At 37.1% G+C, this 12,217-nt stretch overlaps 1 protein-coding gene across 1 annotated transcript in view; it reads left to right on the top strand.

The window, feature by feature from the left end:
• Positions 1-12,217, top strand: part of CFAP47 (cilia and flagella associated protein 47) — a 493,129-nt gene that overhangs the window by 52,547 nt on the left and 428,365 nt on the right. The window contains exons 16-18 of the mRNA XM_081563532.1: positions 1,784-1,914; positions 6,248-6,370; positions 7,697-7,831. Of these exons, the coding sequence (XP_081419658.1) occupies positions 1,784-1,914; positions 6,248-6,370; positions 7,697-7,831 (389 nt within the window). The remainder of the gene's footprint in view (positions 1-1,783; positions 1,915-6,247; positions 6,371-7,696; positions 7,832-12,217) is intronic.

Here is a 12,217-nt window from a genome sequence, read left to right as displayed (position 1 = left end):
TTCCCACTCCCATTGTGTATTTGTTATGTCATCTGCAATTTTTTGTTTCTCTCTATCTCCTGTTGTGATAGATATTACTAAGCCCATATCTGCTAACCATTCCCCTTCCTTATGGGGCCCTCATTTGTTTGTGGAAGCAGTGTTTTTATTTAGATACCTCTTTTCCCCATCCTTTCTTGCCAATGAGATTTGAACAGAAATTTCTTTTAGTTCTATCCTACTGTTTGAAGTACTTCTGCTTATGTTAGCTTATTTAATCCCTGTAGTGATTCTCTAAGTTAGGTGTAGTTGTTCTCATTTATGCATGAGGACTCTATGTTACATAAGTTAAGTAAATTGTCCAAAGTCTCAGCTAGTAAGCATCAGAGCTGAAATTTGAACCAGGGAGTCTGACCTTAGAATTTGTGCTCTTTTAACCACTATACTTTGATACCTTTCTACACTGAGGAAGGTCACATGATAAGGAATGGTAGTGTGGGAAGCTAGGAACATTGCTCCTTGAAAGCATTGTCGAGCTGTTAAGGCAGCTCTGGAACATCTGTCTTGGGACTTCTGATTGCGTGAGATAAATAAACTTGTATCTATGTAATCCATTGGACTAAGGGGAACGGACTTTTTGTTACTTGTAGACAAATATAATTCTTATGGATCCAAACTAGACTGTTAGCATGAGCAGTTTCTCTTCTTTTTATAAATTATTGTGCCAACCGTAGTATTAGCATTAAAGAGTAGTAATAATAACATTTGACACTGGATGCTTTCTTGGTAGGCTGCAGCCCATGGGGTCGCGAAGAGTCGGACACGACTGAGCGACTTCACTTTCACTTTTCACTTTCATGCGTTGGAGAAGGAAATGGCAACCCACTCCAGTATTCTTGCCTGGAGAATCCCAGGGACGGAGGAGCCTGGTGGGCTGCCGTCTATGGGGTTGCACAGAGTTGGACATGACTGATGCGACTTAGCAGCAGCAGCAGCAGCTTTCTTGGTATCACACACTATATTAAACCCTTTGTGTGTGGTGTTACCTCCCTATATATGGCCACTGCAAAACTAGGAGGTAGGCACTATATCTTTTTCAGAACTGAGGAAACTACCATCATATGTGAGTCAACCTGACTCAAGGCAAAGTTTGCTGTGATTGTCACTCATCTCTCTCTTCAGTGTCCTGTGCCTTTGAATCTCAGATGATCCTACCTTTCTGAGGGAACAGCTTCTAAGTCATTCTTTCCATCAAGTATTATTTTCTTAGTCCAAAGGAGATGATAATTTAAACAGATAAAGCAGCTCACAGCAAATGTGCCTGATCCCTCCTGGATTCTAAATCTATTTGAATTACAGAAATGTGTTAGTAAAAACTATATTAGAAGTTACATCTCTAGGTATGTGAACATTGAAACAAACGAACAAAAGAAGCCTCTTGTTAATGATAATTCCTTCCTCGAAAAAACTGGATGAATGGTGTATTTCAGAGTGTTGAGAAATGTGGAGGGGATGTTTGAACAGGGATCACAAATAATTTTCTACCATCTAGATATAAAGCAATTTGTAATCCTAGAGTGTCACTTCATTGATAAATTTTAATTTTTTCTAAATGTTAGCATATTTTTATCAAATATTGTGATATGCCTATTAAAGTTAAAATATAAGATGTTCCCTGTATTTTAATTCAAATAGTTTTTAAAATGTCATTATATTTATATGCCAGTTCTTATTTTAGATACTAAAAAAATAAATATAATAAAAATGTGGTATAACTTTCTTATTCTCTCTAAATTCTCTGTAGGCACTGTTGAACCATACTCCTCATTGGAATGTGAAGTAACATGGCAGCCGGGTTTTGATTCTCCAGAAAGGGGAGAATTTATTCTTCATGCAAGTGAAGGAAACACACTGACACTGAAATGTCTTGCACATGTAATGACTTCCTTTGAATATGATTTTTATTTTGAGGGCTCTAAATTGGTTGGTATGCATATGTGTATATGAAAGTGAAAGTGTTAGTCGCTCAGTCGTGTCTGACTCTGTGCGTCTCCATGGACTGTAGCCCACCAGGCTCCACTGTTCGTGGAATTCTCCAGGCAAGAATAATGGAATGGGTTGCCATGTCCTTCTCCAGGTAATCTTCCCAACCCAGGGATCGAACCCAGGTCTCCCGCATTGCAGGCAGATTCTTTACTGTTTGAGCTACCTGAGAAGCCAAACAACTATGTATATATAGTTGGGCATATATACTATGTTAGTAAAATCTGATTTTGCTTCCAATACTTAGTTAACTAAATTGTTTTAGGATCTCCTTGGAGCCACTTCTCTACCATAAATGAAGACTTTGCTAAAAAAAAAAAGTGTCATCTTATCTAGAATTAGCTCAGAAATCCATGGCTCTTATACCAGTAATACTAGATTCTTATTAGAGACTCGCTATGATTTAGAGTCTGTAAATATACCATAACACCATGGGAGCCACGTAAAATTAAATTGTTTCATTAATAAATGTCAAAAATAGAAAAAAATATTTTTTTGCCCTATTGTATTACATTTTTAGTATTCTCAATCAACTTAGTTGTGTCCGACTGTTTGCGACCCTGTCCATCCCTGTCCATCACCAACTCCCAGAGATTGCTCAAACTCATGTCCGTCGAGTCAGTGATGCCATCGAACCATCTCATCCTCTGTCATTCACTTCTTCTCCTAACTTCAGTCTTTTCCAGCATCAGGGTCTTTTCAAATGAGTCACTCCTTCACATCAGGTGGCCAAAGTATTGGAGGTTCAACTTCAGTATCAGTCCTTCCAATGAATATTCAGGACTGATTTCCTTTAGGATTGACTGATTGGATCTACTTCCAGTCCAAGGGGCTCTCAAGAGTCTTCTCCAACACCACAGTTCAAAAGCATCAATTCTTTGGCACTCAGCTTTCTTTAAAGTCCAACTCTCACATCCATACATGACTTCTGGAAAGACAATAACTTTGACTATACAGACCTTTGTTGGCAAAGTTATGTCTCTGCTTTTTAATACGCTGTCTAGGTTTGTCATAGCTTTCCTTCCAAGGAGCAAGTGTCTTTTAATTTCATGGCTGCAGTCGCCATCTGCAGTGATTTTGGAGCCCCCAAAATAAAGTCTGTCACTGTTTCCATTGTTTCCCCATCTATTTGCCATGAAGTGATGGGACCGGATGCCATGATCTTAGTTTTCTGAATGCTGAGTTTTAAGTCAGCTTTTTCACTCTCCTCTTTCACTTTCAACAAGAGGCTCTTTAGTTCCTCTTCACTTTCTGCCATAAGGGTGGTATCATCTACATATCTAAGGTTATTGATATTTCTCCTGGCAATCTTGATTCCAGTTGGTGCTTCATCCAGCCCAGCATTTCACTTGATGTACTCTGCATATAAGTTAAATAAGCAGGGTGACAATATATAGCCTTGACATACTCCTTTCCCAATTTGGAACCATTCTGTTGTTCCATCTCGGGTTCTAACTGTTGTTTCTTGACCTGCATATAGATTTCTCAGGAGGCAGATCAGGTAGTCTGGTATTCCCATCTCTTTCAGAATTTTCCACAGTTTATTGTGATCCACACAGTCAAAGGCTTTGGCGTAGTCAGTAAAGCAGAAGTATATGTTTTTCTGGAATTCTTTCCCTTTTTCTATTATCCAGTGGATGTTGACAATTTGATCTCTGGTTCCTTTGCCTTTTCTAAATCCAGCTTGAGTATCTGGAAGTTCATGGTTCATGTACTGTTGAAGCCTGGCTTGGAGAATTTTGAGCATTACTTTACTAGTGTGAGATGAGGGCAACTGTGCAGTAGTGTGAACATTCTTTGGTATTGGCTTTCTTTGGGATTGGAATGCAAACTGACCTTTTCTAGTGCTGTGGCCACTGCTGAGTTTTCCAAATTTGCTGCCATATTGAGTTCAGCACTTTCACAGCATCATCTTTTAGGATTTGAAATAGCTTAGCTGGAATTCCATCACCTCTACTAGCTTTGTTTGTAGTGATGCTTCCTAAGGCCCACTTCAGTTTGCATTCCACCATGTCTGGCTCAAGGTGAGTGATCACACCATCGTGGTTATCTGGGTCACAGCAAAGTGAATCAGTTAGACCTATACATATATCCACTCTTTTTTTGTTTTAGATTCTTTTCCCAGTTAGGTCATTACAGAGTATTGTGTAGAGTTCCCGGTGCCAGGTGGCACTAGTGGTAAAGAACCTGCCTGCCAATGCAGGTGGTATAAGAGACATGGATTCCATCCCTGAGTTGAAAAGATCCCCTGGAGGAGAGCATGGCAACCCACTCTGGTATTCTTGCCTGGAGAAAACCGTTGTCGGAGGAGCCTGGTGAGCACAATCCATAGCGTCACAAAGAGTCAGACATGACTGAAGTGACTTAGTGTGCACGCACCCATTTTGGTCATTGCAGAATATTAAGTAAAGTTCCCTGTGCTATGCAGTAGGCCCTTATCAGTTATCTATATTATATATACTAATGTGTATATGGGGCTTCCCTGGTGGCTCAGATGCTGAAGAATCTGCCCACAATGCGGGAGACTCAGGTTTGAACCCTGGGTCGCAAAGATCCCCTGGAGAAGGGAATGGCTACCCCATCCAGTATTCTTGCCTGGGAAATTACATGGACGGAGGAGCCTGGTGGGCTACAGTCCATGGGGTTGCAAAGAGTTGGACATGACTGAGTGGCACAGACACTCACTTATGATGTTTATATGTCAATCTCAACCTCATAATTTATCCCCCTCCTTTCCCCTGCCCCTGCCAGTAGCCATAAGGTATCATTTATTAATTATTGTGTCTCAGGTACGATGCAAAATGATGTTTATGTATTATCTAATTTAACCCTTGTAACAACTGTATAAGGCATATATTAATTACTAAGTCGCTGGGTGTAGAAATGGAAAATTAGAATGGTTAACTATCTAGTACAAGTTCATGTGTGCAGTAAATCCCCTACTTGAATTTATATCCACAGTGATCTGCCTACACAGCGTTTGCCTTTACGCTCTCATAAAATTTGATTTCCATTTCCCTACACTGGATTGATTAAGAATTAAACTCTGAGATATCAGAATACTGAATTGAATTATTTTTGGCAAATTTTTGAAGCCGTTGAAGTTAATTGAACTGTGAAGTGTTACTCTTAAGAAAATAAAGATGGAGGAACACAAAATGATTAAATAAAATGTTCATTTAAGGCTTGTCATTAACTGTGAAGGACTTACTTGACCATTTGATCTTTTGTTTGCTTTGTTTAAAAGATTATTGTTCCAGTTATCCAAATCATGTTCTTTAGCTATAAGAATATATTAAAATCTCCTTAGACAATAAGAAATAATATGTATTACTTACATTAGCATCTAGAGGAATTGAGTTTCCCTGGTGGCTCAGATAGTAAAGAATCTGCCTGCAATGCAGGAGACCAGAGGTCGATCCCTGGGTCGGGAAGATCCCCTGCAGAAGGAAATGGCAACCCACACCAGTATTCTTGCCTGAAAAATCCCAAGGACAGAGGAACCTGGTAGACTACAGTCCATGGGGTCACAAAAGAGTCAGACATGACTGAGTAACTAACACTTTCACTTTTCACTTTCTAGAGGAATTAGAGATTTTGAGTTTTAGTTCACGTTGATTATTGTTTGTTTTCCTTTAAAATGGGAGAGATGGATAATATCAGCATTTCCAAAAAAACATTTTATGTTCCAGTAGTTCTGTGAAGTGGTTTGTGTAGGACCACATGAGGGACTCCTGTGCCTAAATAATTCTGTGCATCACAGTGGACTACTTCCCCACTCTCAGATAAGCAAAGTCTGCGTTGTCAGTATATTAAGCTCTTCGAGAAGACTTCTAGTAGAAACTTGCCTTGCTAATATTTTGACACACACATTATTTCCCATACTTACATGACTCTTGAGCTTTTTCCTTTTGCATAGCACATAGTAAACCTTGTACATAGTGGGGTAGGTGATCTCTAATATCCCCTACAGTGACTATTCTACATGATTCTCAGTCATGGATTTACTTCCTCCTTAGAGTTTTCTTGTTCTCCCTGCCTTCTTCAGTTTAGGATTACATTATAAATATTCAATTCTTTTCTCTTAAGCACACCATAAAATCTGATAACACTTCATATTTTAGAAATTTCTATGAAGCTGAAAAAGCTTGAGTTATCTGATGGGGGATGAAAAAAAAACATGTTTACAGTTATTTCAATTTCACGTTCTCTTTCTTATTATTAGCTTGGACACCCCAAGGTAACATTTTTAGAGCCACGGATACTGTTTCACAATAGTCCTCAAGGGCTAACAACTTGGAGGAAAGCCATTCTTCACAATGTAGGACAAAACCATGCTTATTTCAAGGTAACGTAGAATCTTGGAGTCTTACTTGAATCAGGTCATATTATAACTTGAAATATGTGTTTGCTATGAGTTCTGTGCCATTAATACCTTAACCTTTATACATTAACTCATGTTAATATTTTGGTTTTTCATATGAGATTTATCTGAATGCATTTCATCTATTATAATATTTTGTCCTTTTAATTTCCCATAAAATTTGCCTCTTTCTCTCTGTCTCTCCCTTCCTTAGTCTCTCCTTTTTTTCTGCTCTTACCCCTCTTTTTCTTTCTTTCTGTTTCTATTTTGTTTTATTGAAAAAAAGATGATGTAGAAAAAAATTGAAAAAAACGTACATTTTTTTGTTATATTCAGTATATGCTTTTCTCTTTTTTTCCTTCATTTTCACTCTGTCATTAAGACTGTTATGGTAGCAAGTGGAACCTAGATCAAGATCATTATAAAGATACTCTGTTTATAGTTATTACTCCTGATTTAATTTGTGCAGTGCATGATATTTAAATTGGGCTTCCCTGGTGTCTCAGATAATTAAGAATCTGACTGCAATGCAGGAGGCCCTGGTTCGATCCCTGGGTTGTTGTTGTTGTTGTTTTTTAAACCAATATTAAAATCTCCTAATAGTGACAGTAGAGGTTAGTATTTGAGAGTTTTCTTTCAAGCTTTATATTTACATGTCTTCTGCTCAAACAAGCAAAGGAGAATACCCTTTTCTACTCTGTTGCTTCAGAATTAGTTCTGAGATCTTAGGGGGTGTTCTGCCATCCTAAAAATATCTTAACCAATTTCCCTTCAAATTATTCTGACTCAAGGAATGATAGATAAACCTAAATTGGCTTCTGACAAACCATACCTTAATTCTTTTGGTAAGTTACTTTTTTGAAGGTTGAAATGATATCTTAGACACTAGGCTATGAAGTAAATAATAAAGAAGAGGAGGTTACTTTATCATCTTGCCTTCCCACTAACTTTGCTTTCAGTTTTTTAGGATCAGGGCAAAGGCAAGCTATCAAAATAGTATCTAGAATTTTGGCATCTTTCCAACAGATATCTCTCATTCTTTTTTAAGTTTTTTAAAGTCTTGAAACCACTTCATTATCCTATTTGAATTGGAAGGATGTCACTGCTGAAAGTTCTGTTTGTGGGTTAGGGGTGCAAATCCTTGTTGAAATTCAAAATGTTTTTCTGCTGTTTGAAAATCTATTTCAAATCATCTCATGCCCTGTACCTGTAGGTCATCTCTCTATGTAGTGGTATAGAAGCAACCTATGAAAATTTTGGAATGATAACTTTAAAGGATAATGTCACATTTCTACAAATTTTTGATTATAGGTTTGTGACCAGGGTCTTTTGTCTATGATTAATATTGTTCCATTACAAGGAATCATTCCACTGGGGGGACTAACTGTTCTCAATATCTCCTGTACTCCTACTACCATTAAAGAAAAATTTGACGCAAGAGCAAAGGTATGTTTTTGTATATGTGTTCTCACTTCTTATATATGTCTCTATGGATTTGTTTGGTTATGATATGTATAATAGTCGGTATAATGCTATAAAATGTTGTATACTTGTTCATTCTTAGAAAGCTTGTTTTAATGATTCCTTCTAATGGGGATGGGTTTTAATATTATGATACTAAAGAGTAGTTTAAAGCATTTCCTTTGTTTTTCTATTCTAAATTTCTAATTGAGTTAGCTCTAAAGAAGTGCAGTTTTTAAAGATCTAAAAAATAAGCAACCTTATCTATACCATCTGTTGTAAAAATGGTTAGCAGAACTTGCCAAGAGGATTTGTAGAAAATATTTTTGATGAAAGTTGCTAATGGAAGTTTCTACTAAGTTGAAATGGATACCTTTCATCAATTTGAGGCCTTTTTCACATGAACTTAGAATATTTGATATCTCTAGCTTGTGACAAGCCCTCACTAGTCACAAAGCAAAGGATTGTTTTCTCCATGATATTAAAAGATAACTTAGGAAAAAATAATCAGTTTTGGGATGCTAATTCTAAATAGCTTTAATAGCTATAGGAATTATAGATAAATTGTATATGAGGTTAACATCTCTATTTTATAGCACACATAAAATTTCTTACTATTTTATGTTCTGGGAATTATGTGAATAAAAAGATACTACCTTGATTTTAAAGACTTCTCTATGAGTTCATTAAACAGAAAAAAAAGCATGTAAGATGAGTCGGTAATAAATTTTATTTATTAAATAAACTCATGGAATACTTGTAATCTTCAATTTGATGATCAACTGTGTGAATTAACCCACATTAAAAAAATAACATGTATGCTATCATCAGATCAAAATGAATAGCTTAAGATGCATCCCCCTTTTTATCCTTCAATTTCTCATAATTGTTAGTTCTTAAATAACATGTAGCTTAATATAATAAATATCAATTTGCTTGGCCCTGAAATAAGTAACCTAATAATTATATCCTACCTTTATAAAGAATTATGTACTGAAAGATGTTTATAAATTATATATTATGATATATGATCTGATATTTGGACAAAATTTTTATACTATTCTGGAAAAATTAAAAAATATAGCCACTAAAATATAGGTTTTATTGAGATTAATTACCAGTGTATTTCAGAGAACTATACTGCTTTTACGAAGTTTATCTTTTTAACATTATAGTATAATGAGATTCATTTATTCATCTAGTCCCTGGGTATTTATTGGGCACACATTATGTGTTAGGCTCTTCTTTGCATGCTAGGAATGTAAAATTGAATGAGATAACTAGAGTCCTTGTTCTCTGAGAGTGTACAATCTGATGGGGGATGCAAACAACTCAAAATTAAAAGATAGTATAGTAAGTATAATGATGGAGAAATGAAGTAGGCTAAGGGAGTACACAGGAGAGGTTTGCAGCCCAAGCTTAACATGGTCAGGGGCAGTTTCCTAGGGGAAGATGCATCTAAAAGACACCAAAGTTAAAAATCATCCACAGGAAAGGGATGGTAGTGGGGTCAAGGAGGAGAAGAGGAAAAAGTACTTAAGGAACCATGATCAGATATAGGAGGAGAGAGCAAGCTACAAGGCAGATATGAAAAAACTTGGTTTAACATGGCTTTATAGATTGAATGGATGATAGTGGAGAAAGATATAAATATTTAGAGACCTGTATAAATTTTAGGTCATACAGGTCCTTATCAACAACTTAGCAACTCAAAATTTTGTCTTAAGAACTAGGAGTCTTTAAGCGTGGAGAGTTTCACAATCAGATTTGCATTTTTCAGACATCACTTGGGTTATAGAGTAGCGTTAAACTGGGACCAGTGCAGTTATTAGTCTGGTAATGATGTCCAGGCAGGAGAAGATTGTGTTCTTTGTTAGGAGACAGGATTCTAGACAAATTCATGTCAAATTTAAGAGATGAACATTTAGGGTTTGATGATTGGAAAGGGTCACATATAAGTAAAACAAGTAAGTCAAGAGTTAGACAGATGGTAACTACATTCAATGAGAAAGAGATTAGAGGATGAGTAGCAGATTTTAGAGGGAAATCGTGAGTTTGAAGCACCTTTTGCATCCCTATGCAGAGATGTCTAATATGTCTAATAAAGAGGCCATTGCTTATGTATATTGGTCTGAAGGCTAACGGTTAATCTTAGAGATGATAGAGATTATTTCTGTTACCCATATGAAGACCAAGAATGAGTGTAAGTGGGCTGAATATATTGATGAGAAGTTGAAATGATGCACTTTGTAAGAAGTTAAATAAAAAAGGAAATAAATAGAGACAGGTAAATTGGGGCTGATCTGGAAAGAAATCACGTATCACAGACTTAGATGTCCCTGTGACATGTGACATCCTAGAACTCTTGTCTCTGAAAATGGGAAAGAAAGCAGAGATGACAGAGGTTTGTGAGAAAGAGAGGGACAGATGAGTATATGGTTTCTGGGGCCATGAATTTGTGAGGAGTGATATTGGTTAGGGTACAGATGAAGTCTTGGGAGATAGAAAGGTCAAGCGAGCAATGAGTGAGGGTAGTGAATGTGTTATGGTAGCCTGGAATTTTTCATGACCCACGAATGTAGAGGTAAGTAAAAGGCAGCAATGGGGAGTTGAGACTTATATGCCACATTCATCAGTGAAGCACATACTGATTTGTAATTACTTCTGAATCATTGACTTATGCTTCTTATGATTTTAGCAATATTTTGTTTGTGTACTATATATTCTATAAATAAAATATAGAAATCATGTAGTATTATGAATTAAGCAGTTCAGTCAATAAGACTGTCTAGATGGCACTCTGAAAAAATGGTATTATATGGTTTCTGTATAAACAATGTCACTGATTCTGTTGAAAGAGTGAAATACATCCATAACTCTTTCTCAGCTACAGTATACATTTAGATTTAAATCTTGAAGTTGACTGCTACCAATCTCATGTAAGTAGGGCTTTCAAAGAATGATATTTTCATGCTTCTCAGATTTTGATTAGAAAATTATGTGTTCATGTAATCTACAGGACTTATTTTTTAGGAGTTACACACCTAAATTCTTATTTCACTATCTTAATTTTCTTGAAAGAGATTGTTCAGGCAGTTCTTGGTCCATGGTTCAGTTAAGTTCAGTTCAGTCACTTAGTCGAGTCCGACTCTTTGAGACCCCATGAACCACAGCACGCCAGGCCTCCCTGTTCTTAGGGAGGACAGTTGGCCTCACCAACTCCACCCAAACACATGTCCATTGAGTTTGTGATGCCACCCAACCATCTCATCCTCTGCCGTCCCCTTCTTCTCCTGCCCTCAATCCTTCCCAGCATCAGGGTATTTTCCAATGAGTCATTTCTTCGCATCAGGTGGCCAGAGTATTGGAGTTTCAGCTTCAACATCAGTCCTTCCAATGAACACCCAGGACTGATCTCCTTTAGGATGGACTAGTTGGATCTCCATGCAGTCCAAGGGATTCTCAAGAGTCTTCTCCAACACCACAGTTCAAAAGCATCAATTCTTCAGTGCTCAGCTTTCTTTATACTCCAACTCTCACATCCATACATGACTACAGGAAAAACCATAGCCTTGACTAGATGGACCTTTGTTGGCAAAGTAATGTCTCAAGCTTTTTAATATACTGTCTATGTTGGTCATAACTTTCCTTCCAAGGAGTAAGCATCTTTTAATTTCATGGCTTCAATCACCATCTGCAGTGATTTTGGAGCCCAGAAAAGTAAAGTCAGCCACTGTTTCCTCATCTATTTACCATGAAGTGATGGGACCGGATGCTATGATCTTAGTTTTCTGAATGTTGAGCTTTAAGCCAACTTTTTCACTCTCCTCTTTCATTTTCATCAGGAGGCTCTTTAGTTCTTCTTCACTTTCTGCCATAAGGGTGGTGTCATCTGCATATCTGAGGTTACTGATATTTCTCCCAACAATCTTTATTCCAGCTTGTGCTTCCTCCAGCCCAACATTTCTCATGATGTACTCTGCATATAAGTTAAACAAGCAGGGTGACAATATACAGCCTTGACCTACTCCATTTCCTATTTGGAACCAGTCTGTTGTTCCATGTCCAGTTCTAACTGTTGCTTCCTGATCTGCATACAGGTTTCTCAAGAGGCAGCTCAGGTGGTCTGGTATCCCCATCTCTTTCAGAATTTTCCACAGTTTATTGTGATCCACACAGTCAAAGGCTTTGGCGTTGTCAATAAAGCAGAAATAGATGTTTTTTCTGAAACTCTCTTGCTTTTTCGATGATCCAGTGGATGTTAGCAATTTGATCTCAGGTTCCTCTGCCTTTTCTAAAACCAGCTTTAACATCTGGAAGTTCACAGTTCGCGTATTGCTGAAACCTGGCTTGGAGAATTTTGAGCATTAC

The sequence above is a fragment of the Giraffa tippelskirchi genome, chromosome X (assembly GCF_054371585.1).
Source record: "Giraffa tippelskirchi isolate mGirTip1 chromosome X, T2T-mGirTip1v1.2.pri, whole genome shotgun sequence".
NCBI lineage: Eukaryota > Metazoa > Chordata > Mammalia > Artiodactyla > Giraffidae > Giraffa > Giraffa tippelskirchi.
This window is presented reverse-complemented; position numbering and strand designations above follow the sequence as displayed.